A 23,280-nucleotide genomic window follows, 5' to 3' on the forward strand; every position below is an offset into this window, starting at 1 on the left:
TGAGTTGTCTTCTTCTTCCCAATCCGTCAAGGGTTGGCAAAGTACTTCAGTAAAGGGGGCCAAATAATAAATACCGTTGGCTTTTCCAATCACACCAGTCTGTGTCCTGGGTTGCTATTTATCTTTTACAACTCTTTAAAAAGGTAAAAACCACTCTTAGCTTGGGGGCAGGAGGTGCTGGTGTAAAAAAACAGGCCACAGGCTCCATCTGATAGTATGCCAACTCTAATCTACATGTTACTCTCGGATCCTGCTCTCTTACATATAATTTTTGATGTGCTCCTCCCCATCCAAGGACACAGCTCAGTGGTTTTCCCTCCTTTCACAGAATACGTTCTTATCCTCCGAGGGCAGCCCTTCAAGACCTCAACTCACCCTCTGACCATCCGAGCTCCCTGTTCACCTTCCAACATTTCTGAGCACCGCCCGTAATAGCCTAGTCTGTGTTGTCTGTCGTGCCGCATTCACACCAGTGAATTATCTGGGAAAGCTCCTCGCCCTCACACCACAGCTCCAAGTGCACACGCAACTTCCCTCACTGACCACCACCTTTCCAGAAATCTTCGTCCCCAGTTCAAGCGACCTTCCTGTGCTCCCATGGACCCCAAGCTTCCCTTATGTGGTATGTGATCGCCCCAGGATTCCCAGAACTAGCTATTCCTGATACACCACAGATATTCAACAAAGGTTTTCTAAAGAAGTGGCATGTCTTCTTCAAGGTCACATGAGAAGCAAAATTGAAGACGTAGTCTCACCTTGATCACTGCTAACCACCACCAAATCAAGTTTGCACAAACCCATGTGGAACCTGTGAATGTGAGAACCAGTTTCATTTAACATGTCCAGTAGGGCTGTCTCAGAAAACAGCATGCATGACAAATCATCACCAAACTCATCTGGTTTTTGTATAAATTAATTTTGTGTCTCCCCCAAAATTCATGTTGAAACCTAACACTCATTGTAATGTAATGGTATTTGGGAGTAGGGCCTTTGGGAGGTGATTAATGAGGGTGGCGCCCTCATAATGGGACCAGTGCCTTTACAAAAGACACCCCAGAGAACTCCCTCACCCCTGCCACCACATGAGAGCAGAATGAGAAGATGGTGGTCTATGAACCAGAAAGCAGGCTCAGCAGACCCAGAATCTGCCTACACCACGACACTGGGCTTCTGGACTCTAGAAATGGGAGAAATTAACTTCTGTTGTTTCTAAGACACAACCCACGGCTCCCCCCCAGCAGTTTATGATACTTTGTCACAGCAGCCAAAACAGACTAAGACAACCACCCTGGAAAAGATTTCAAAACTCTGAGGTATTTGGGTAATCATCAACATCAGGAGCAGCGTTGACAAAACAAACATCAGGGATTAATGATCCTCAACAGAGCTGAAGCATTTCACGAAGCACCTACGGATCATGGTCGGGTCAACGTTACCCCTTCCACGCACTCAAGGACTCATGAAGCACCTACTATATGCCAACACAGTGCTAGGGAGTAAGCAGCCGTGAGAAGCAAAACCACCTCTAACACCAAATTCTTCAGTATGCCCAAACAAGGATGCCAGGACACTTTTGTTGCTAACATTCATAGATTCATCAGGACAATAGGTGTCTCCAGGGTAGGCACCAAGATCCCTTAGGCTCCCCCCTTTCACCCCACTCCCACATCTGTGCTCTGCTCAAAATAAGAGCTCTGCTCAAAGTAAGAACTCAATAAATATTAGCTACTTGGAATCAAGTTCCAAATGATTACATGAAAGGTTTTGGTAACTCTGGAAGGAATTAGTGGATTGACCTTTCAGTAATTGCTTCAAGACCAAAAAAGAAAGAACAGTAACTTATAGTCTCTAAACCATTCTAGAAATACCTGAAACAACACAACGTCTTTGGTGAACAAACTCTGCACTTCAGTTTCTGTCCAAGGGAGATAAATAGCTCTTGTCCCGCCACCGGAAGAGAAATTAAAGTCACTCCCCTTCGACCCAATAGCTGGAACATGCTGTCTCCATCATCAAAATTCCATTAGGAGTCTTTGACCTCCACGTCATTTTACTGTTAGCTCCATTCTGTTTCTGGTGAGGTTAAATGCACCACAGCGGTGGGGAGGGGTCCCATTTGGAAGACGTGCCCTCACCTTATTAGGATTTTATAGCTGAGCTAAGGAGGTTGCCAGATAGACATTTATACTCGTATTCTGTAGAAATTATTTTGTAATTACTACCTGCGTGTAACAAATGGAACTTATTTAACTTTATAGGGCATTTACACCAATACGACATTTACACCACCTGATAAAACCACTCAGTTCTGACGCCTGGCCAAACACGAACTGTCCAATAATACCCTTACAATTTGATAGCTTCATGTACCGGCCACATAATCACCATCGTAATACACGCTTACGAGGTACTTTAAAAAAACATCAAAGGTATGTATTTAGGTCCTCACAGGACAGAAGAATGCCACGACTTGTGTGTTCAGATCATCAGTTATTAAGAACAAGGTGAAACTGTGTATATTAGCAGTAGGATGCTTGAACTAACAGAGCCCACACTGGCCAATTCGGGCTGATCAATTTCAAGCCATTCTAACGCAAGGAGCCAACCGCTGAGAAGTGCTCGGCCGGCACACTGCATGACCTTAAACATTCACGCTTCCTCCTCTCATTTCCCCAACCTCCGTCACCAAGACTTCTCCTGCCACTGTGTTCAATGGGACTCGAGCTACATCACCATGATCCTCCTCTGCCCAAAATACCTCTCTGTACATATTCTTTCATGGTAATAGTGCACAGACACACTCCTAGAAACGGAACTTTAGAGACTAGTTATTTGCAGCCAAACAAACAAAATATGAAGCACAGTTCTTTAATACTAAGTGTTTGACATTAACATGAAAGACGGTCTCCAAACAAGTCACACACAAAGTATACTGTCCTTTGTTATTAATTTCGACAAGAAGTCAGAGCTGAGTCCCACCACTGGGGCAAAATTAAATAGTGCGTGCTTATTTTCACAAAACCAGAACTATTTCTCACAACTGCTCATCCTATTTTTCCGGGTCCGTGTGACTCCCCCGTGAGGGGTCTGCTGACTTAAACACCCAAAGACCTTGTTGCAGTCAGGGATGCAGGGCAGCCCTCAGGCCGTGTGCGCACGTGGGGAACGCAGACTTCTTTCCAGTTAAACATCTGGAGACAAACTTGCACATTTCTGAGCACATTCCCAAGAGTGCAAGTCATGCACACCCTTCACCCCGTTTCCTTCGTTCTCGGAACAAAACGGAGCTACATCTGTGCGGGGTGACTCTGTATCCTCACAGAGGACTGGAAGGTTCCTCCGTCTCCCGAATAGCCACAAAAATAGCATGGCTCACACGTGCACAGCACACAAAGCAAAGCCCTTTTGCGGGTGGTGGCCCCGAATCGCCTGAGACAATGAGGGTTCTGGAGCTTCTGCTGCTAGCAAGGAGAAGGGGTAGAAATTCAAGTGGGATGCTTTCTGGAGGCAGGTCTGCTCTCATGTGTCCCACCTCTTAAAAAGGGAGCAGTAAGAATAGATGACAACAACTGCATGCTAAATAAGCAAGCACCGGGCCCTCTTCTGAGCACTCAACACAAAGCAGCTTTAAAACGTTCCAAGAAGTCCTATGAAGGGAGGTATCAAGGACCCCTGTCAGGGATGGCAGCAGGAGGCAAAGGGGACACTGACTCCAGTTATCCCAATGCCACACTGATTTTAGCAACAAAGGAGAGAAGAAAACAAAATCAGGACATTAAAAACCCTTGAGTCGTACACTTTAAATGAATGAACTGCATGGTACGTGACGTCCATCTCAATAAAGCTGTTTCTTTAAAAACCAAGAGGAGCCAAGAACGAGTGCATCTCGCTGTATGTGAATCAAACAACAATGTGATCTGGATTGAAACAAATCCTGTTTTGCACAGAGAAAGCATGCAAAGAGAACTTATGATAATAACACGTGGCCAATAAGTAAGTGTATGTTGATAAAAAAAAAAAAGGTAAATGATTTTAAGTGAGAGGAGCATTACCAAAAGAAGCATGTATGACTATCTCATAATGACAATGACTTCACAGACTTCGGTTTTGCTGTGAAAAAGCCACTGTCAGCGCAGGGAAAGAGAACAAAAATTGTCACCCACCATTTGTGCCTCAGCATCTCCCAGGCTAGCCTTTAGCGCAATGAGACAGCTAAGCAGAAAAGACAGTGTGATAAAACACCGATGCCGGCCAACCGGCTCCTGCACAGTTCCTTCTGCTCACCTCCCTGTGATTCACTGCCATCGCCCACAGCTTCCGTCCACACATTCCCTCCACGTCCCCAGCACCGGCACATCAGCACTCAAGACGCACGGATTTGAAGTGAACTCAACCGCAGCTGGAGACAGCCTGCTGGATGCTTCTCCTTTCAAAGCAGACTGAGGAGGACACCCAGAAGCAGAGCTAGTGTCCCCATCTGAGTTTCTGCTACCTTGATCGTTCTGGCCTGGTAATTCAGCATCCCTGACCTTCACGGTTCCAAAATACTGTGTAAATACTGCACTGCCACTTGTCTTTACTTTGGGTCTTCTGTGTGCAAGACTGTCCGTTTTTGCCTTAAAAATTACCCTGACCTTAATTTCCCCCCTCCCCAGATAACCAGCTAAAATGTCCACGGAGAATTCCAGAGCAATCTGAGGATTCTTTTTGTGGTTAGAACTTGAAAACAGCATTTTCTCAACATCTGAAAAAGGAGAAGTGTCTCTTTTCATTGAATACTTTCACTCAGAAGGAAACTAGAAGAGTTCCCAAAAGCTGTCCTCCTAATACATCTCCCTCATGTAAAAACACTTCCAAACTATAGCATTTATGTTGACAGAACTCCATTTTTACACGCTTAAGGACTAGAGAAAAAGGTCTTTGAAACATTGGAGGGGAGAGGAAAGAGAATGTAGGATCACAAAATCAGAAGAGAGAAAACCATTCCCAAGGCTGCAGAACGGAAACCTGCATTCACATATTCAACACAACTGTAACAAGTGTTTATGCTGTGAGGGGCTGCCCGTGTCCCCTCCGATGTATACATGAAGCCTCAGAAGGTGACTGTATTTGGAACCAGAGTCTCTAATGGGGTAATTAAATTAAAAAGGAGGTCATCAGGGTAGGTCCTAATCCAGCACGACTGGGGTTTTTACTAAGAGAAAACTACAACACAGATGGAGGGAAGACACACAAGCCAAGGAGAGAGGCCTCAGCAGAAACCACCACCACCACCACCACCACCACCCTCACTGACACCTGGGTCTCAGACTTCCAGCCTCCAGGGCTGCCAGAAATAAAGGTCTATTTAGGCCCCCCAGCCTGTGGCACTCTGTCCGTGGCACCCCAAGCAGGCTAAAAACGACACGCTCTGCCACACTCTGTGCCAGGCCCAGGAAGGGGCGTGGGCATGCTGAGCAAAATTATTCTCTCTCCCACTCCTGAAGAGGAAAAGCAAAAAGGTGATGAAGCTCATGATTTACCTTGTCCCCTCCCCTCGGACCCTCTGTGCCCTATTAAAAGAGAAACACAGATGTGTTTGGACCTGATGCCTCTTTTCTCTGTAGGTCTCTGTTTTCCACCTGTGTAACAGCACTCTGCAACATGAACTCACTAGGATTCCCTGAGTGAGTGAACATGCAGTACCCAACTAAACCCCTCCCACGCCACAAGCGTTCAATAAACATGATCGTGTTTTGAAACGGGGCGGGGAGTACACCTCAGGCCAATTAACCTGCCTCTGTAGAAATAGAAATCAGGCACCAGAAAATCTGTAAAGCTCCTAAGAACCTCCAGCAGGCAGCCTGGTTGAGAAGTGAGACCCATGGAGTCCTGTGCTCTCTGAAGCAGAGACAGAAAAGAACTAGTTATGGGACGGTCAGGTCCCGTACAGAAAGATCAAGATCAGGAACCCCAGTAAGGCCCAGAAGCTTCTACCTTGAACCTCCTGACACACCCTTGTGACATCCAAGCCATTATTATGCCCAAATCGGTAACAGAGGCTACAGGGCTCACCATTCTAGCAGGGGACAGGAGAGCAGGGAACAGAGATAATCCTTTAGGTGCACTGGGCCTACAGGATGCCCCAGAGCAGATGTTTGGGGACAGCAGTGGCGACAGCAGGGAACACAGTCCCATGCCCCCCAGAGAGACGAAGATTCTAAGTGGACACATCACACCCGCAGACAGGGCAGGGCGCCAGTTCAGACGTGGGGATCCACAGAGCTGGCGTCCAAAGGTAGGCGGAGACCAGGCAGAAGGGGCGACTGGCTGACCACCCCTATGGCTCTCTTGCACCTCATCCCCTCCGCCCTCACACCAGGTCAAGTTCCTGCAAAAAACACACCCTCCCAGCGCCAGAATTATCTGCTGATGACCTGGTATCGCCTTACAAACAGCCCAGAGAAAATGCTTTCACAGTGAATATATGTTTAGATCCTTACATGGGATACTCCACTCTGAAAGGAGAGCTAGTTCTAAGTGAACACATTTAAAAATGTAATGAAAGGGGCAATTAAAGCAAAAGATAAAATGTGCCGTTCAAAAATACATGTACTTTGGCGGGGGGGGGGGGGGATCCAGAAACAGCTTCCCTTTGTTACATTTTAAGATTTTATACGTTAAAGTCAATCCAGATAAATGACAATTTGAGGTGGAAAGACAAGTATAATTTCTTAAAGTCGACAGGCCAAAAGGATTTTCTCACCTTATTTTGAAAGAAAAATGTAAATATTTTTGAAGAGGCAGGAAAAAAAAAATTAAAAAAGAAACAAGCAGTACTTTTAAAAAAAGAGCCCTGTTTTTACAGCGCTAAAGTTGTGGACAATTTAAGAACACAAAAATGTGTGATGTGGTCTGTTCATTAAAATGTAGGATTTAGTATAAATTAAATTTTAAACTATAATTTACCCAGACAATAACTTCAAATGTAATAACTGAATTTGCTTTAATTGCTTTTAAATTGTGCTGGCAAAAATTTAAGGAAACTCCTAATTCCTGCCAATATATGAGAAGCAGGCAAACTCGAACACAGAAGAAAAATCATCATAAAAGCAAGTTTTCTGGGCTTTGGTGTCCTCCACAATGCCAAGCAGACCCAGAAGCTACTTACTTTAACAAAAGGAAAAAAAAAAAGATGAGAGAAAAGCCTGCACTCCATTAAATTAATGCCTGAATTATAAACATACGTTCGCTTTGAAAGATGTACACTGTAAACAGGATACTTCTCGTGTATGGATTTTTTAAATCGCCTTGCTCATTGCAAAATGAATAATTCATAAATGCTCTCCCCACATCCAGGTTTTCTCCTGCAGAAGAAAAAGTTTTCTGTCGTGCGTTGTGTTTATTCCTGAGGGTGGTGTATTTTGAAACTTGAACCGGTTCTTCCATATTTTGGTAAGGGAACGCATCTGGAATGGAGATTCTCTACCGGTTTTTACACCCTGAGCCGCATAACTCCCTTTCTGCGATGCCCAAATTGCACTGGAGGGCACAAAGTGCCCCCTGAGCAGGTGCCATGAGGCAGCCCCGCAAACGAGGGGGACTCTGGCGCCGTTAGAGAGAGACCTGGCTAGCACCATGGAGCAGCACTGCACCCCGGAACCTACAGACATCCTACGAGCGCTGCACACACGTTCCGACTCCACGCACCGCACCTGTGAGCATCCTGCGAGCATCCTGCGAGCGTCCCACACAGCGTCCGGACCCCGCACGCTCCACCTGCAGACGTCCCACCAGCGTCACACGCAGCGTCCCGACTCGGCACACTCCACCTGCGGACGTCCCCCCAGCGTCACACGCAGCGTCCCGACTCCGCGCGCTCCACCTGCGGACGTCCCCCCAGCGTCACACGCAATGTCCCGACTCCGCGCGCTCCACCTGCGGACGTCCCCCCAGCGTCACACGCAGCGTCCCGACTCGGCACACTCCACCTGCGGACGTCCCCCCAGCGTCACACGCAATGTCCCGACTCCGCGCGCTCCACCTGTGGACGTCCCCCCAGCGTCACACGCAATGTTCCAACTCCGCGCGCTCCACCTGCGGCCGTCCCCCCAGCGTCACACGCAGCGTCCCGGACATCGCGCGCTCCACCTGCGGACGACGCATCAGCGTCACACGCAGCATCCGGGCTCCGCGCGCTCCACCTGCGGACGTCCCCGCAACGTCACACGCAGCGTCCCGGACATCGCGCGCTCCACCTGCGGACGACGCACCAACGTCACACGCAGGATCCGGGCTCCGCGCGCTCCACCTGCGGACGTCGCCCCAGCGTCACACGCAGCGTCCCAACTCCACGCGCTCCACCTGCGGACGTCCCCCAGCGTCACACGCAGCGTCCCGGACATCGCGCGCTCCACCTGCGGACGTCCCCCAGCGTCACACGCAGCGTCCCGGACATCGCGCGCTCCACCTGCGGACGTCCCCCCAGCGTCACACGCAGCGTCCCGGACATCGCGCGCTCCACCTGCGGACGTTCCCCCAGCGTCACATGCAGTGTCCAGGCTCCGCGCGCTCCACCTGCGGACGTCCCCCCAGCGTCACACGCAGCATCCGGGCTCCGCGCGCTCCACCTGCGGACGACGCACCAGTGTCACACGCAGCATCCGGACTCCGCGCGCTCCACCTGCGGACGACGCACCAGCGTCACACGCAGCATCCGGGCTCCGCGCGCTCCACCTGCAGACGTCCCCCCAGCGTCACACGCAGCGTCCTGACTCCACGCGCTCCACCTGCGGACGTCCCCCAGCGTCACACGCAGCGTCCTGACTCCACGCGCTCCACCTGCGGACGTCCCCCCAGCGTCACACGCAGCGTCCTGACTCCACGCGCTCCACCTGCAGACGTCCCCCCAGCGTCACACGCAGGATCCGGGCTCCGCGCGCTCCACCTGCGGACGTCCCCCAGCGTCACACGCAGCGTCCCGGACATCGCGCGCTCCACCTGCGGACGTCCCCCCAGCGTCACACGCAGTGTCCAGGCTCCGCGCGCTCCACCTGCGGACGTCCCCCCAGCGTCACACGCAGCGTCCCGACTCCACGCGCTCCACCTGCGGACGTCCCCCAGCGTCACACGCAGCGTCCCGGACATCGCGCGCTCCACCTGCGGACGTCCCCCAGCGTCACACGCAGCGTCCCGGACATCGCGCGCTCCACCTGCGGACGTCCCCCCAGCGTCACACGCAGCGTCCCGGACATCGCGCGCTCCACCTGCGGACGTCCCCCCAGCGTCACATGCAGTGTCCAGGCTCCGCGCGCTCCACCTGCGGACGTCCCCCCAGCGTCACACGCAGCGTCCGGGCTCCGCGCACTCCACCTGCGGACGTCCCCCCAGCGTCACACGCAGCGTCCCGGACATCGCGCGCTCCACCTACAGACATCCCACAAGCGTCCCATGCAGCATCTGGGACTCCACGCGCTCCACCTGCGGACGTCTGCAAGCGTCCCACGCAGCGGCCCAACTCCGTGCTTTCCACCTGCCGGCATTCTGCAAGCATCACCGGCAGCATCCGGGACCTTCCTTCCACAAGCCTGAATTCCAGCACCGCAGGCAAATGCGGAGCGTGGCCATCACCCGTCAAAGGGCTGCCTCTGACTTTCGGATGGAAGAAGACTGTGGCCACCAGAGAGCAGAGGCGGCCAATGGGCCAGGTAACAGCTTCGACTCTGTGGGGCCCACGTCTACTACGACCCCGCAGCGTGCAGCCTTGAAGGACCAAAGCAGCCAGGGTCCCCAGTGGAAGACATCGGGTGTGGCTGCTTCTAGTAACACTTGACTTTACAAAAAGGGGCCACAGGAGTACTTTGTCCAGACACGGAGCATGATCAAATCTTGCTTCAGGCACTTCCTTTGTGATTTAATTTTAACAAGTCAGACACGGATTTTTAAATAGTTTTCCAAGATAAATAAACAGATGAAACAATCAAAACTTCTTGACTCCTTTTTTTTCCGTGCCAGTTTCCCAGGAATGGGTCAGCAACCTATTTTATCGGGGGAATGAATGCTGTCATGTGCTGCCAAGCCCCCTCCTTCAGCGTATTCTCCCCACCCCCCCAAGTGCTTGGAGTTGCGCTCCCCCGAACTCTGGCCCCAATGGGGGGAGGGGCTGAGAAAGACCTCCTTGCCTTGAGTCAGGACAGCTCAGCTAGGCCACCCCTTGGGCCCTGTTCCTTCAAGGCAGCCCAGCTTCTCCTGCCCAATCTGGCCTCCCCCAGCCCCAGCAGGTGCTGATCCTGAGAGCACCCCTCCCTCACTTCCTGCATGCTTCTCCTCATCCCAAGAGTCTGCTCTGAGGGACCCACTCAGAAGCGGGGTCGCTTCCCAGAGACCACCAGTCAACGCTAGGTGAGTGAATTCTTGAGAGGAGGGCCTGGACAGCGTTCTCAAGCCTCCCCCTTCTTGCACTTGACAGACACCCTCCTTCAGCCAAGATGCCGACACCCCTACCCCTTATATTTCATATTCACACGAGTTCCAGGCCCTCCGGAGAACTCCTCGCTCTTCAAAAAGGGAAATCCTGTGTGTTCCTGAGACTTCCTTCAACTAGGGGAATTCCTGGCAAACTGGGGCTCTAAATAAGGGAAACTTACTTTCCAAAATGCTTCTTCAGTGGCCTCTACATACACAGAGAAGTAGGATTCAGCCGTACCGGAGGAAGGAAACCCTGACACCTGCTACAATGGGGATGAACCTTGCCAACAGGAGGATGAGTGAAAGAAGCCAGGCACAAAGGACAAATACTGTACGGTTCCACTCCCTTCAACTCCCTAGAGTCATCAAAGTCACAGGGACAGAAAGCAGAACGGTGGCTGCCAGGGGCTGTGGGGGGAGGGATGGGGAAGATGTTGTTGAATGCACACACAGCTTCATTTGGCAGGATCAGGAGGGCTGGATGATTGGCTGCACAACCATGTGAATGTATTTACATATAATCAATGGTTGCTCTGCCCATACGGTGTCCACATACCATATGGTCCCAAAAGAACAAAATATGGACCATCTGGCCTTTTACACAAAAGTCTGCTGACCCTGACACAAATGAACCAAAAGATCAAAAAAGAACTTTTTTTTTTTTTTTTAATGCACAGGTAAGGTCGGTGACTAAGTATGAGCTAATGTGTCTCTGGTCCTCTTTTGTAAATAATCCCTCTGTCCCATGAAAAATGAACTATAGTACCTGAGAAAATGGACCACTTCTTCAGAGGTGGGCATAGTCTTCAAAAATCTGACCTCTGGCCAACCTCTGACTCTACCTGAACCATGGAGACAGGGCAGGGGGTGCATGGACCCCACCTCTTTCTCAACTAGGGTTCACTGCCCGGGATGGCTCACCCGCTCCTGGCCCGTGATAAGCCACCCCCAGTCTCCAGGTCTCGGCTTTCTCTGGTTCCATCCCCTGGGAGGGCCCTTCTAAACTCCAGAACAGGGTAGCCCGCCCCCCACCCCATCGCCAGGAAACCACCGTTTTGGTGCCCTTGTGGGTTTGCAAACACCCCACTAGTCTATCAACTGCAGGAGGACAGGAAGCAACTCTCATTGGCCTTGATATTCACCACCACCAAGCCAGGGGCCTGCACACATTAAGCTACAAACCAGTAGTCACTGAACAAATGAATCCAATGACCAACGGATTAATAGAACACAGAACTCCACAGAAATGAAACAGCTCCCAGAACACGAGTAAAAACAAATCCATCATCTCTGGACAAGATCAGGAAATACAATGCATGTCTAGAAAACTGAGAGAGAGTGCTCTGAGAAAGAAACAGGAACCACGTGAACTATTAACACAAATCTGTACAGTCAACACTCTGCGGACCAGAGGGCAGCAGACTATGGCCCTCTGGCCAAACCCAGCCCACTGCCTGTTCCACACAGCCCACAGGCTAAGGAGGCTTTCTTACAGTTTTTTAAATGGTTGGTGGGGGAAGAAATCTAGAGGAATAATCTTTCAAGAGAAATGAAGATTATAGGAAATTCACATTCCAGTGGCCGTAAGTGGAATTTTCCTGGGACCCTGCCACACACACCCATTTGTTGATAGAGCGTCTAGGGCTGCTTTAGCACAAGGCACAGTTCAACGGAGGCCCTGAAACACCGCCCCACCATCAAAGGCTAAAATGTCTACTATCCTGCCGTCCACAGGAAAAGGCTGCCCACCCGATGTCGATGAAACAGCCCCGGGCTTTGAACCTGCCTCCAGTGACCCCAGGGCGTCCCTCCCTAAGTTTCCACATCAATGAAAGGAAAAGACCCGACCCGAGGGTCATGGATATCTCCCCCAACTTCATACTCTGATTCCTTCTGAAGTCAGCTTCAGGCTTAGGCGGGATTCAAAAACAGAAGGAAAAATGCACACTTCATCTCCCAGAGACATGTAATCTATTCTGCTATTTTTGTTTGCTTATTTGAACTCCCCTCCACCTCCTGCCCCAAAACGAGTAGAGAGAAGTTCACTCAAGCTCATGGAGCCAGACTTCTGGCGGGGGAGTCACTAGGTTTGACAAAGAGACTATGTTCTCTCTCTCTCTCTCTCTCTCTCTCCCACACACACACACACCCCATCATTCTTAACTGTGGCTAAAGGCTGCACGCTCATTAGTTTTGTTCTTACACAGGAAACAGAACCAGAAAGGAAAATAAGGCAGGAATGTTCCCGTGTGTGTGCACATCACTAAATGCTTAAGCTTTCAATCCTCTCAGCCAAAACGAGGAAAAATAAATCTAAGACATAGTGCACTTCATTCGGTACTAGGCTTGTTTAAACCCAAAACGTCGGGGCGCCTGGGTGGCTCAGTCGTTAAGCGTCTGCCTTCAGCTCAGGTCATGATCCCAGGGTCCTGGGATCGAGCCCCACATCGGACTCCCTGCTCTGCGGGAAGCCTGCTTCTCCCTCTCCCACTCCCCCTGCTTGTGTTCCCTCTCTCCCTGTGTCTCCCTCTGTCAAATAAATAAAATCTTAAAAAAAAAATAAAAATAAAAAATAAACCCAAAACGTCTCTGGGAAAAACTATTTTCTCCACGCAAAAACAAATAAGCAAAAACACAGAGAGCAATGCATACATCAAAAGATTTCATGTGGGGCGCCTGGGTGGCTCAGTCGCTTGAGTGTCTGACTCCTGATTTCGGCTCAGGTCATGATCTCAGGGTGGTGGGATCCAGCCCCAGGTCGGGCTCCACGCTCAGTGGGGAGTCTGCTTGAGTTGCTCTCCCTCTGCCCCTGCCCACCCTGCACGCGCATGAGCTCTCGCTCGCTCTCTAAAATAAAGAAATAAATCTTGAAAAAAGATTTGATTTACATAACAATTTAAAGCTAGCCAAGCTGGTATTGTTTTATGTGTCACATACACTTTAAATACCAAACATACATTCTTATTACAGACAAAACAGGTTATTTTTCTCCAGTTCACAATCAGCTCTTAAACAGGATGGAACCAAAGGCAAAACACCACTCAGGAGACTATACGATTCTTCCGTTAAAACCCAGATAATTTCTTTTTTAAAAGCAAAACCCCATAAGGTAAATCTCAGCAAAACCGTCGCCTTATTAAACAATTATATACTATCTGGGTATTCTAGGGAAGGCTTAGTAAAACAGGAACATGCGGTTGAGAGGGTCCCCTCTACAGTCTCTGCTGTTACAACGTACAGTTAAACATTTCCAGTTACTGTGAGATCTGCTCAAACACCTAATAACACAGGATACAAAAATAAAACAAACACATACATTTAACTCAACAATTAGGGACAATGTTTTCAATATTCAAAAGCAAGCAAGTTCAGTTTGTGACCTCCATCTAGTAAGAGACTTAATAACTACACTTTAGGCGAGAATATAAATGCGTTATGGGTTTCAATGTGGGAGGAAAGGGAAGGTACCTCGCAATTGATAGAAATCAAGAAATCCAATAAATGCCCAATAAGTTTTGTCTGTAATTAACACCCCCCCCCCCGGTCCCTGGTCCGAGTAACTACCCTTCTAGAATATTCCAGTAGGCTCTGACAGTCAATCCACTCCTCTTTTGACGCCCTCCCAGTCACTGCGCACAGAGCAATCAGAGCCTGCCTCAATGTACAGATCTGGTCATTGCTCTCCGTCAATGCCACCCGATACTCTCAGGACAAGCGCTGACTTCTTAACACAGCCCCAGAGTCCTGGCAAAGGGGCCCTGGCCCCCCTCTCTCTCTCCCTCTGCTCATCCACTCTGGAGCTTTGCACACACTGTTCCTTGGCCAGGCATGCCCTCCTTCTCATCCCTCAGGTCCCGTCTTAAATGTCCCCTCCTGTGCCTAAGTAAGACGCCCCTACCATAGGCTCACAGCCACTGCATTTCCCCAGAACACTCATGATCAGTGTTGCAACCCCCCGATGACCACTGTGTGCACACGCGGACGTCTCTGTCTGCCTCTGGCTGGGATATGCGCACCAGGGCAACACAAACCTGGTCTGTGTTGTCCGCTGCTGTATCCCCGGGACCGGGGCAGCACCTACCACACAGCACTGCCCAAACGTGTGCTGAATGAAGGAATAAATGAGCGGGTGCGGAGGAAGAACCCACCAGCTAAGCCAAGCGTTTTCGGTGGCTGGGAGCTTAGTGGAAGGCCCCTAGGACAGAGGCAGAAGGCTCCACGTGTACTCTGGGAAAGTCAGCCTCCCGACTTGGCTGGAACGTACGCACAGGCCAAAGTCCCAGGGCATCAGTGAACTAGGAGGGCAGGTGCAGGGGGCGACAACTTTACTTTCACTAACCTTTACGGCATTGCATTAGGAAGGCGGGTAACAGACCTTCGTGGGATCAGCAGACCCGAGACTTTCAAAGATTTTATTTACTTACTTGACAGAGGGAGAGAGCACAAGCAGGGGAAGCAGGAGAGCGAGAAGCAGGCTCCCCACTGAGCAGGGAGACCGATGCGGGGCTCGATCCCAGCACCCTGGGATCATGACCCAAGCCGAAGGCAGACGCTTAACCGACGGAGCCACTCAGGCGCCCCGCACCCCCCCCCCCCCCCGCTGAGATTTTCAAATACTGCTGACACTCAACACAACTCAAAATGACAGGGAGTGAATGCTACTGCTCCATGGTGTTATTTAAAATATCTGAAAAGACTGTATTAAAGAACTGCAAAAGCAGATCATGAAGAGATGTTTGTACACCCACGCTCACAGCAAAGCGACTCACAGTAGCAAAAGGTGTAAGCAACTCAGACGTCTTATCCACAGATGAATGGATAAACAAAATGTGGTCTGAACACACGTGGAATATTACTCAGCTTCAAAAAGGAAGGACACGCTGACCCCTATGACGTGGGTGAACCTGGAGGACATCCTGCTCGTGCCAAGAAGCCAGGCCCAAAAGGACAGATGCTGTATGCTTTCACTTCCAGGAGGCTTCTAGAGGAGTCACATTCATAGAGACGGGCAGCAGAACACTGGGTGCCAGGGGCTGGGCAGAGGAGGAGGAAGACACACCTCCTGGGGACAGTTTCCACTGGGGAAGACGCGAAGTTCTGGACAGGGGCCGTGGGGATGGTTGCCCAGCAACGTGAACACGCTTCGTGCTGCTCAACTGGACACTTGAAAATGGTGAAGATGGTAAATTTTAGTTGCTTTACAATTTACCACAATAAAAAAGGAAGAGGGGGAGAAAACACATATTCCTACTATTCAACAAACAAATTTTGCTTTTAATACCATGATGCCAGTACTTTTAATCACTTTCCCTGCAAGCCTATTTTTTGAAATGCATTTGAAAATGTTATTCTGACAAGCCTCTGAGGCTTCGAGGGACAGCTAAAGGGACAAAAGAGGGTTCAGGACCCTGGTCTACGAGAACGGGGCAAACAAGGAAGCCGGACTGTTCAGAGCGTTGGGCAAAAGGAGTCCGAGCGTGGCGTCACCTCGTGGGGGCCCTGAAGTGTTTGCCCCCGTGCAGGCTGCTCAGCCCCTGCTGCTTTTGGCGGGGGGGGGGGGGGGGGGGTCCCTCAGCAGGCAGGTGAAGGGAGAGTGGAGTGGGAGAGGCAGGACAGTGCCAGGGAGGGGCAGAGGGGCTGGAAGCGCTGGGGGGTCCGTGATCCCAAGTTCACGGGCAACTGTGAAGAGGGGCTTCTTCCAAGTGGGGGCAGACCAGACTGCACTGGGGTCAAGGCGTGCATGGGACGAGAGCATCAAGGCAGAGTGCACGTGACTTTCCTTTGAACATGGGTGATGAGCAGGAGAAAAAACGGAAATAGGGCAATAAGCTAACAGGTCTGGCAAAGTGCTCTGTTGATTTCTTGTCATGCTTTGTGTTTTCAGTCCTAAAGGCGAGTAAAGGGTCTGCAGCGCTCAGAGGTGAGAGGTGGTCTTTCCCTACGGAACCTACAGTTTTCAATCAATCCCAAACCACATGAATTCCTGCTGAGCTCACAAAATTAAACCCACGTTTTCAACATGTTCAGAAAACCTTGCTCACAGATGGAAACTCTGAGATGATCTTTTCCTTTCTCAAATGTCAACAGAGATGATGGAGGGCTTGGTAAGAGTCGCTAGTCAACGACAGAGCTGGGCAGTGGGAATCCGGTGGAGGAGGTGTTTCTGCGTGGAGCTCTTCCGTCCCCCCCATACCCAAGGACGTCAGCCTCACCAGCGCCCTGCCGTGTGGGAGAGACAAGTCTTGGCACAGAAATCCCAATGGATGCTGAAGGTGCAGATCAACCTCCCTGGCTTAGCACAAGGAGAAGACCATAGTCCCAAACCTCCTGTACTTTACAGAAGACCTAACAAGTAATAAGAAATAGAAGCGGGTGAAATACAGGGAGCCCAGCTTTGGTTTGTGGGGGCCACAAGCCCCTGGACCTTTTCTCCCCACACCAATTCTCTGTCCTCACCTGGTCATGGTCACGTTCAGCCTTACCACAGTCATGGCATCCAGAGGCTTTGCTGACAAGACTATCCTCAGACATTGTATAAGCCCTCTTCTTAACTTGCCATCAGAAGCCCAAACAAACCATAGCCACGCGTGGCTCCCATATGAGACTATCCACTGGGTAGAGGCTACCCACTAGGTGCAGAGGCCACCAACTAGTGTGGAGGCCATCCACTAGGTAGAGATGCTATGCCCTAGTATGGAGCTATCCACTCGGTATGGAGGCTATCACTAAGTGTGGGCTGTGGAGGCTATTCACTTAGTACGAAGGCTATCCACTAGGTGTGGAGGCCATCCACTAAGTACAGAGGCTATCCACTAGGTGTAGCGGCTACCCACTAAGTATGGAGGCTACCCTCTAGGGCAGAAACGCAACATCTCCATCATGGAAGAAAGTTCTACTGGACAGCTGCTGAGGGTGAACCCATCCTCATGCAGTCCTGCTCTGCCTTGGTATATGCCCCGGCCCACTGGTTTTTAAGAAACAAACTTAAGTATAGTTCAAATAACCTCTTACACAGACAGCCCCATCTAAAGTGGATTAAATTTAGCGGGCTACTCAGATTCTGAGCCGGGGTGGTGATCAGGGAGGGCATGAAACAGGAGGAAGAGACGTGGCCATTGGCTACCACGTCCCCAGACGCACACCCTCTGTCCCCAAAGTGCAGTCGGAGAGCCTAGTTGGTGTCGTGCATCAGCTTCCTTCGAGTCAGGATCCCCGCTCTCTTAGAAAATCTAGGCCCTTCATGTTAGCTCATCTCTTGGTCCGACTTTTCAGAGGAACCATTGTCTTCTCCGCTTCTAAATATTCTACATGTTCACTGCCTTCCCGTCTGTTCCAAAAGAAATCTCCCTACTACTCGTCTCCAAGGCTAAACCCTGCACAATTTTCCTCCTGCAAGAAATACAGTCCCTCCCCGCTCCGTGACCTCTCTTAAACATCTCCCTTCTCGTCCACGTCCACTCAAACAGCAAGTCTCTCCTCGAAACACTCTCGCCCACACTGGCTTCCAGGCCCAAGGCTATTCTGCTTCGACATGTCCTCACCTTCGGGGCTGGACCTCTCCCAGGAGATGGCCCGCTGCCCCCAGGTCTCCCATCTCCCACCCGCTGCAGACCCACCGCTCTGACCCTGAAAACCAAACTCAGATTCCCCAGAGCCACCCCCCCTCAAGTCGTCCCCCGTGCACAGGCCTGGCTCCCGCGCCCCTCGTCACCTCCCTCGTCACTCTGGAGGACACGCTCCTTCGCAGCCGTTCTCCCGGGAGGGCGAGGGCGCCCCTCAGCCTCACCTGCTGCCCCAGGCCCCCTCCTCAGTGCTCAGCCAGTCCTCGGAAACTCCCCTCTGCCCCGCGCCCAGGCACCGGTGACACCTGTACTGGAAATGACACCACAGCTCTGCTGGTGTGCTGTCCACCTCTGCCGCAGACCCTCCAGGGGTCAAAGACATGTTCTACTTATTCCGCAACAGGAGGCCCTCAAGAGATCGCTCCTAAATCCGGTCCGGCGGTCCTCGGCATCAAAGTGTCATGCGTTTCGCTTGGGTCTTCCGTAGGTGCGTGAATGAAAAGGCGTGGGGAGAGAGGGTTTAGAAAAGCTTAGGAAATGGAAACCAGCGACAGATCAAGCAGCTTGCTGGCGAAGGCCAATTCCGGTAACTGGCCCCATCCATCAAGTCCAGCTACCTGAACACTCACTGAAGAACACCAAGTCCCATCCAGCTCCTGCTCCAAGCAAGCAATCTCCCAGGCCAAGATCAAAGGGCCACATGCCCATCTCCTCACTGACTTTTCTCAGACTTCGCCACAGGAGGACAGGAGACACCAGAGATTTTCCATTCTACAGTGGTCTGGCAGCACTGAAAGTAGGTTAGTATGAAAAATTATCTGGGCTGTCACTGCTGCCTTTCGATTCTAGCTAATGTTTAACCCCTTGTCTCCCCGAGCCCCTCCGCATGCCACTCCCCAGCCAGGAGAGCAAGAAGCCACGAGCATACTTGAAGCACGCTTTTGAGAAGCGAAGCAAGAAAACGCAAGATCATCCAGACGAAGCAAGCCACTCACGGAAGGTACCAGAGCTAACACATTACTTTGCCTCGCTGCTACGTACATCACAAACAAGTTTAAAGAGGAAAGCTTGAAATTAAAGCAGCCTCAAATTACAAATGGGACAGAGTCCAAATCCTCATTGGTTTCTCACTCAGAAATGTTTTTCGCCCAGAAACAATGCTAAAAAAAATATGGTCAGGTTCCCAGCTAGTCCAGAATGGCCTTGTCAAGCCTGCAAACATAACTTGAGATGCAAAGCAGCCACGAAAAATAGACAAGTAGGACCCATACCGTGGCAACTACACAGCATGGCGTCGTGCATCTCCAACGTACGTGGTGGTGTTTCCGGGGCAACGTGGAGCTTCTCTCGAGTACGGGAGACCAGGTACTTCGGGCGAGACACGCCTAGTGACGGGTCCCTCACTAGTTCTCACCCATGCCGAAGCCTTGGGGGAAGCAACCATCAAAAAGGGTGGATGAGAGGGCAAGAAATGGGCTGTCATCCTTGTACGGGAAGCCAGCACTGCACAGGAGGTGCCAGAATGTAGTTAAGCACCCGGGGGCTGGAGGACTGTCCACGTCAGATTCTGACTCTACCCCTTCCCAGCTGCGGGCCGTTCCTTACAACTCCACTTGGACCAGTCATGTCATGCACCTGTCACCCCGGTCTTGGAGGAGGGGAGGGTGGGGGAGGAGGAAATACCCCCTCGGTGAGGTGAGGTGGCTCTCCGAAGCTGACCGTTCCCACAGCGGTGGACTCAGCCCGTCAACACCCCCAGCTTCTGGGGAACTGAGGGAAGACGCAGAAAGGGCAGGCAACAAAGGTCACTTCTAGTGATCCAACGCCCCCTCTCCTGCCACCCACACGGGCACCCCATCCCCCTTCCATCTTATTACACAACAGCCCTGCTCTGTTCTGACAAAGCCGGCACCACCCCTTTCCAATCCCAAAGCATAAACGATAAGGGGTGATACATTACCACTCCCAGGACTAGGGGCATTGTAACTGGGACACCGTTTCACCCCGCAGCTGAGTCTCCAACTGTGGAGTACCAGGCTCCAGCAAGCAAGGTGAGAAGGAAACAGGGCTCAAACGAGGACGGAATCAGGAGAAAGGGGGAAATGCAAGCCACAGCAGGGAGGTGGGACATGCCTGCAGGCAAGCAGGCACTGCACACTGGCTCGGCGAAGGGCCGGTGAGTCAACGTTCAGGCTTCCCCGGCCCAGACTCCCTCCGTTGCGACACCGTCCGTAGAGACACGGCAGACAGAGGGTTTTATAAATGAATGTGCGTGGCTGTGTTCCAATAAAGCTCTGGGACTGACATTTGAATTTTACATCCTAGTCACGTGTCACAAAATATTATTCTTTTTTTGGCCATTTAAAATTGTAAAACCATTCTTAGCTCACAGGCTGTCCAAAAGCAGGTGGTAGGCCAAATGTAGCCCGTGCCTGAGAGGAAGCAAGCCTGTCTCAAGCTTTGGCTCAGAGATGCTTTTGGAAATCAGACACTGTCCTTTCCAGGGTTTCCACGCACCCAGCCCCCGCCTCCAGCCCCAGACTCTGGGGCGTCCTGTGGATCCTCAGACTGGGTAGTGCCATGAATCGGGCGGGAATCCCTCCAGTGTGTGGAAACGCAGGGGTGCCCTGGAGAGAACACAGGCTTTGAAGCCACAGTACCCCGGCCTGCCACCATCCGGCTCGGAGCTCCCCCGTTCAGAGCTGCAGACCAGGGACCGCACCGCCCTGGCCTCAGCTTCAAGGCCTGTAACACAGAAGAGTCTTTCCAACGATCTGCGTTCCCTGTGCAGAGGTTTGTACAGTGCCGAGGCCACTGCCCCGTGGAGGGCGGACACCCTAACGTGTACGGGCCAGGTGCTCATCGGGTATACCTTCGCTCCGCTCGGGGCTCCGGGACATTCCCACTCCCGCCCCGAAGTTCAGGCTCAGGTGTCAACCCAGGGATGGGACCCTGGCGCTGAGAATGAAGCAGGACACGGGACCAAGCCACAGTCCAGACAGCAGAGGTGGACAGGCCACTCGGGTTTCGGCGCAGGGAGTCACCAAGAAATCTCCCCCCCGGCAAATTCGACTCAGACACAGCCAAGGGGAGTGGGCCGTTCCTCCCCACGCTCCTTCTCCAGCATCTCCATCCCCGGCTCTGGGGTTTCTGCTCTCCCTTGCAACTCTGTGTAGTATTCACGGCGCACGGCAAAAACGTGTTCCCACGTAGGTAACGGAACAGCGGAAGATGGTGGTCGAGACCACCTTTCTTCAGGAGACCAGACTTACCCTGAAAGCTTTTATTTAACCTGCTGTGCAATGGCAGTCATTCTCTCCTTAGCAGAAGCAATGAGCCCACAGCTACAGAGCTCATGGCAAAACCACAGACCGGTAGGAAACAGTCAGTGACCACCTGGATAGCAGAAGTTCCTTTTTTTAGGAACGCTTTTTTCACCAGAAGCGTGCTTTTTATTTAGCTCAAGGTAGGCATGGGGAAACAGTTCATCGTGCTCACGATTATGGGCTTCTGGTCATTGCCAAGCAGGATTCACTGGAGAACACAGAGACTGGTTATCAATGTGCAAGCACATACGTTGTGAATGTCCTTTGCATTCTTCCTAACCCACCCCAACTCTGACCAGGCAGAAAAAGGCTTTACGGAGTCTGTCCCCTGCCGTGTCTACCTCTACACTGGCTGTGGAGAAAAGGCGGGCGGCTCTATCTTCCCTCCCGTACACGCTCTGTTCTCCTCAAAAGCCGGGGGCACATTCACCTGTGCCACACTGGTGTCTTGCTTTCTCCGTTTCTCGCCAGTTCGTTGGTTTGTGGTAGGGGGTTGGGCGGAGGAGGAGAGAGGGAAAGCAGAGCCTATCAACAAAGAGAAGATGGGGCCCCATTTCCTCTGCTTTCAGCCACACTTTCACCGCTCACTGTGGACGGCTGGCTCCTAATTGTGGCGGTGCAGACGCGAGACACAGGGACACATTTTCGGGAACTGGTCCCTAAAAACACCGTGCTCTCCACACTGAGGTTACGCCGCGTCGGTGCACGAGGAGCTTCGACCACAGGAGATCAGAGCAGATATTTTAAGAGCACTCTTGAAAGTACAAAAGCAAAGTACAAAAACCTCTTTTAAACGGTTTTGTTGAGATAGAAATCACACTCCATACAAATTCACCCACTGGAAGTGCACGATTCTATTGCTTTGAGTAGATTCACAGCCTTGTGCAACCACCACCAGGAAGTCCCCATTTCACTGTCCCCAGAAGCCCTGCACCCCCTTTAGCTAAAGAGTCACTAAACCAGGCACTACCCCCAGGCCCAGGCAACCACTAATCTACCTTGTTTCAACAGATTTTTTTTTTTTTAAGATTTATTTATTTGGGAGAGAAAGAGAGCACATACGAGCAGGGGCAGAGGCAGACAGAGAGGGAGTCCTAAGCAGACTCCGCACTGAGCGTGGGGCCTGACACGGGGCTCGATCTCACAACCCTGAGATCATGACCTGAGCCAAAAGCAAGAGTCAGACACTTAACCGACTGCGCCACCCAGGACCCCCAAGAGATGTGTCTATTGAACCGTTTCCGGTTCGTTCCCAAGCCTCTACAAATCCTTGACAGGCTCCTTGGCATCAATGACACTCACAACAAGCTTCCCCGTCTTATCGTACCTCTCTGGTGTGCGCCAGGAAACCAGCCTCGCTCAGGTCTCCACCAGTCACAAAGGCTTCTGCCAGCTCACTGCATGCCTCACTCACAAGAGATTCTCCATCCTCACACTGAAAGCTACTGGACTGAATTCTTGACCAGCTTGTGTCCAAACCCCCGGATGGAGGAACGTGCCATTATGGGGCTCTTGGAGATGAAGTAAACCTGGTCCTCCCCATGGAGAGTTACTCAAATCAGGGGCGCCTGACCACTATCAATGACCACTTCCAATTACGCTACCTTCACGGCAAAAGAGACAGGAAAGAAAAAGCATCCCGGCACATTCCATGGGATGGGAGACTGGGGTCCATTGTAGTATCAGTTTACATCTCCACTCTCCTAGCAAGACGAGTGGCAAACCGCCCAAGCAGAAGAAAACAAAGACATTCCAAAGTGAGGTCCCGACAGAGTACATAATACCCAACACCATACTATCTCACTGAAGTGGGGGAAAGAGGCCGTTTCATCCATTTACAAAATAAGGACTATATGAACTAAGAAGTGACTCCAGGGCCAAGGATTCCAGGTTATGACACGTTGGGTTTTCTCCTTCCCCATAATAAGCTCTTCCTGTAATTAGCA

The 23,280-nt window shown here is 51.3% G+C and overlaps 2 protein-coding genes across 6 annotated transcripts in view; one reads left to right on the forward strand and one right to left on the reverse strand.

Annotated features, from left to right (window-relative positions):
- The window catches only part of TBL1X (transducin beta like 1 X-linked), a 213,048-nt gene that overhangs the window by 162,155 nt on the left and 27,613 nt on the right, over positions 1 to 23,280 (reverse strand). Inside the window, exon 1 of one of the 5 annotated variants that reach the window (XM_035725821.1) lies at positions 7,695 to 7,713. The exons of the other annotated variants lie outside the window; for them this stretch is intronic. The gene's annotated coding sequence lies outside the window, so the exon portion shown is untranslated. Of the gene's footprint in view, positions 1 to 7,694; positions 7,714 to 23,280 lie in introns of those variants that run through there. 5 annotated transcript variants of the gene reach the window in all.
- Positions 7,618 to 9,811, forward strand: LOC118356507 (putative uncharacterized protein ENSP00000383309). The gene is made up of 2 exons (XM_035725463.1): positions 7,618 to 7,696; positions 7,830 to 9,811. Exons 1-2 carry the CDS (start codon positions 7,618 to 7,620, stop codon positions 9,809 to 9,811), a joined length of 2,061 nt encoding a protein of 686 aa, XP_035581356.1.

This window comes from Zalophus californianus, chromosome X, assembly GCF_009762305.2.
Source record: "Zalophus californianus isolate mZalCal1 chromosome X, mZalCal1.pri.v2, whole genome shotgun sequence".
NCBI classification, from domain to species: Eukaryota; Metazoa; Chordata; class Mammalia; order Carnivora; family Otariidae; genus Zalophus; species Zalophus californianus.

Coding starts and splice junctions, on each gene's coding strand:
- LOC118356507 (XM_035725463.1), top strand. CDS start 7,618: ATGGAGCAGCACTGCACCCCGGAACCTACAGACATCCTACGAGCGCTG. Junction 7,697..7,829: donor CGACTCCACGCACCGCACCT/GTGAGCATCCTG, acceptor ACGTCCCCCCAG/CGTCACACGCAGCGTCCCGA.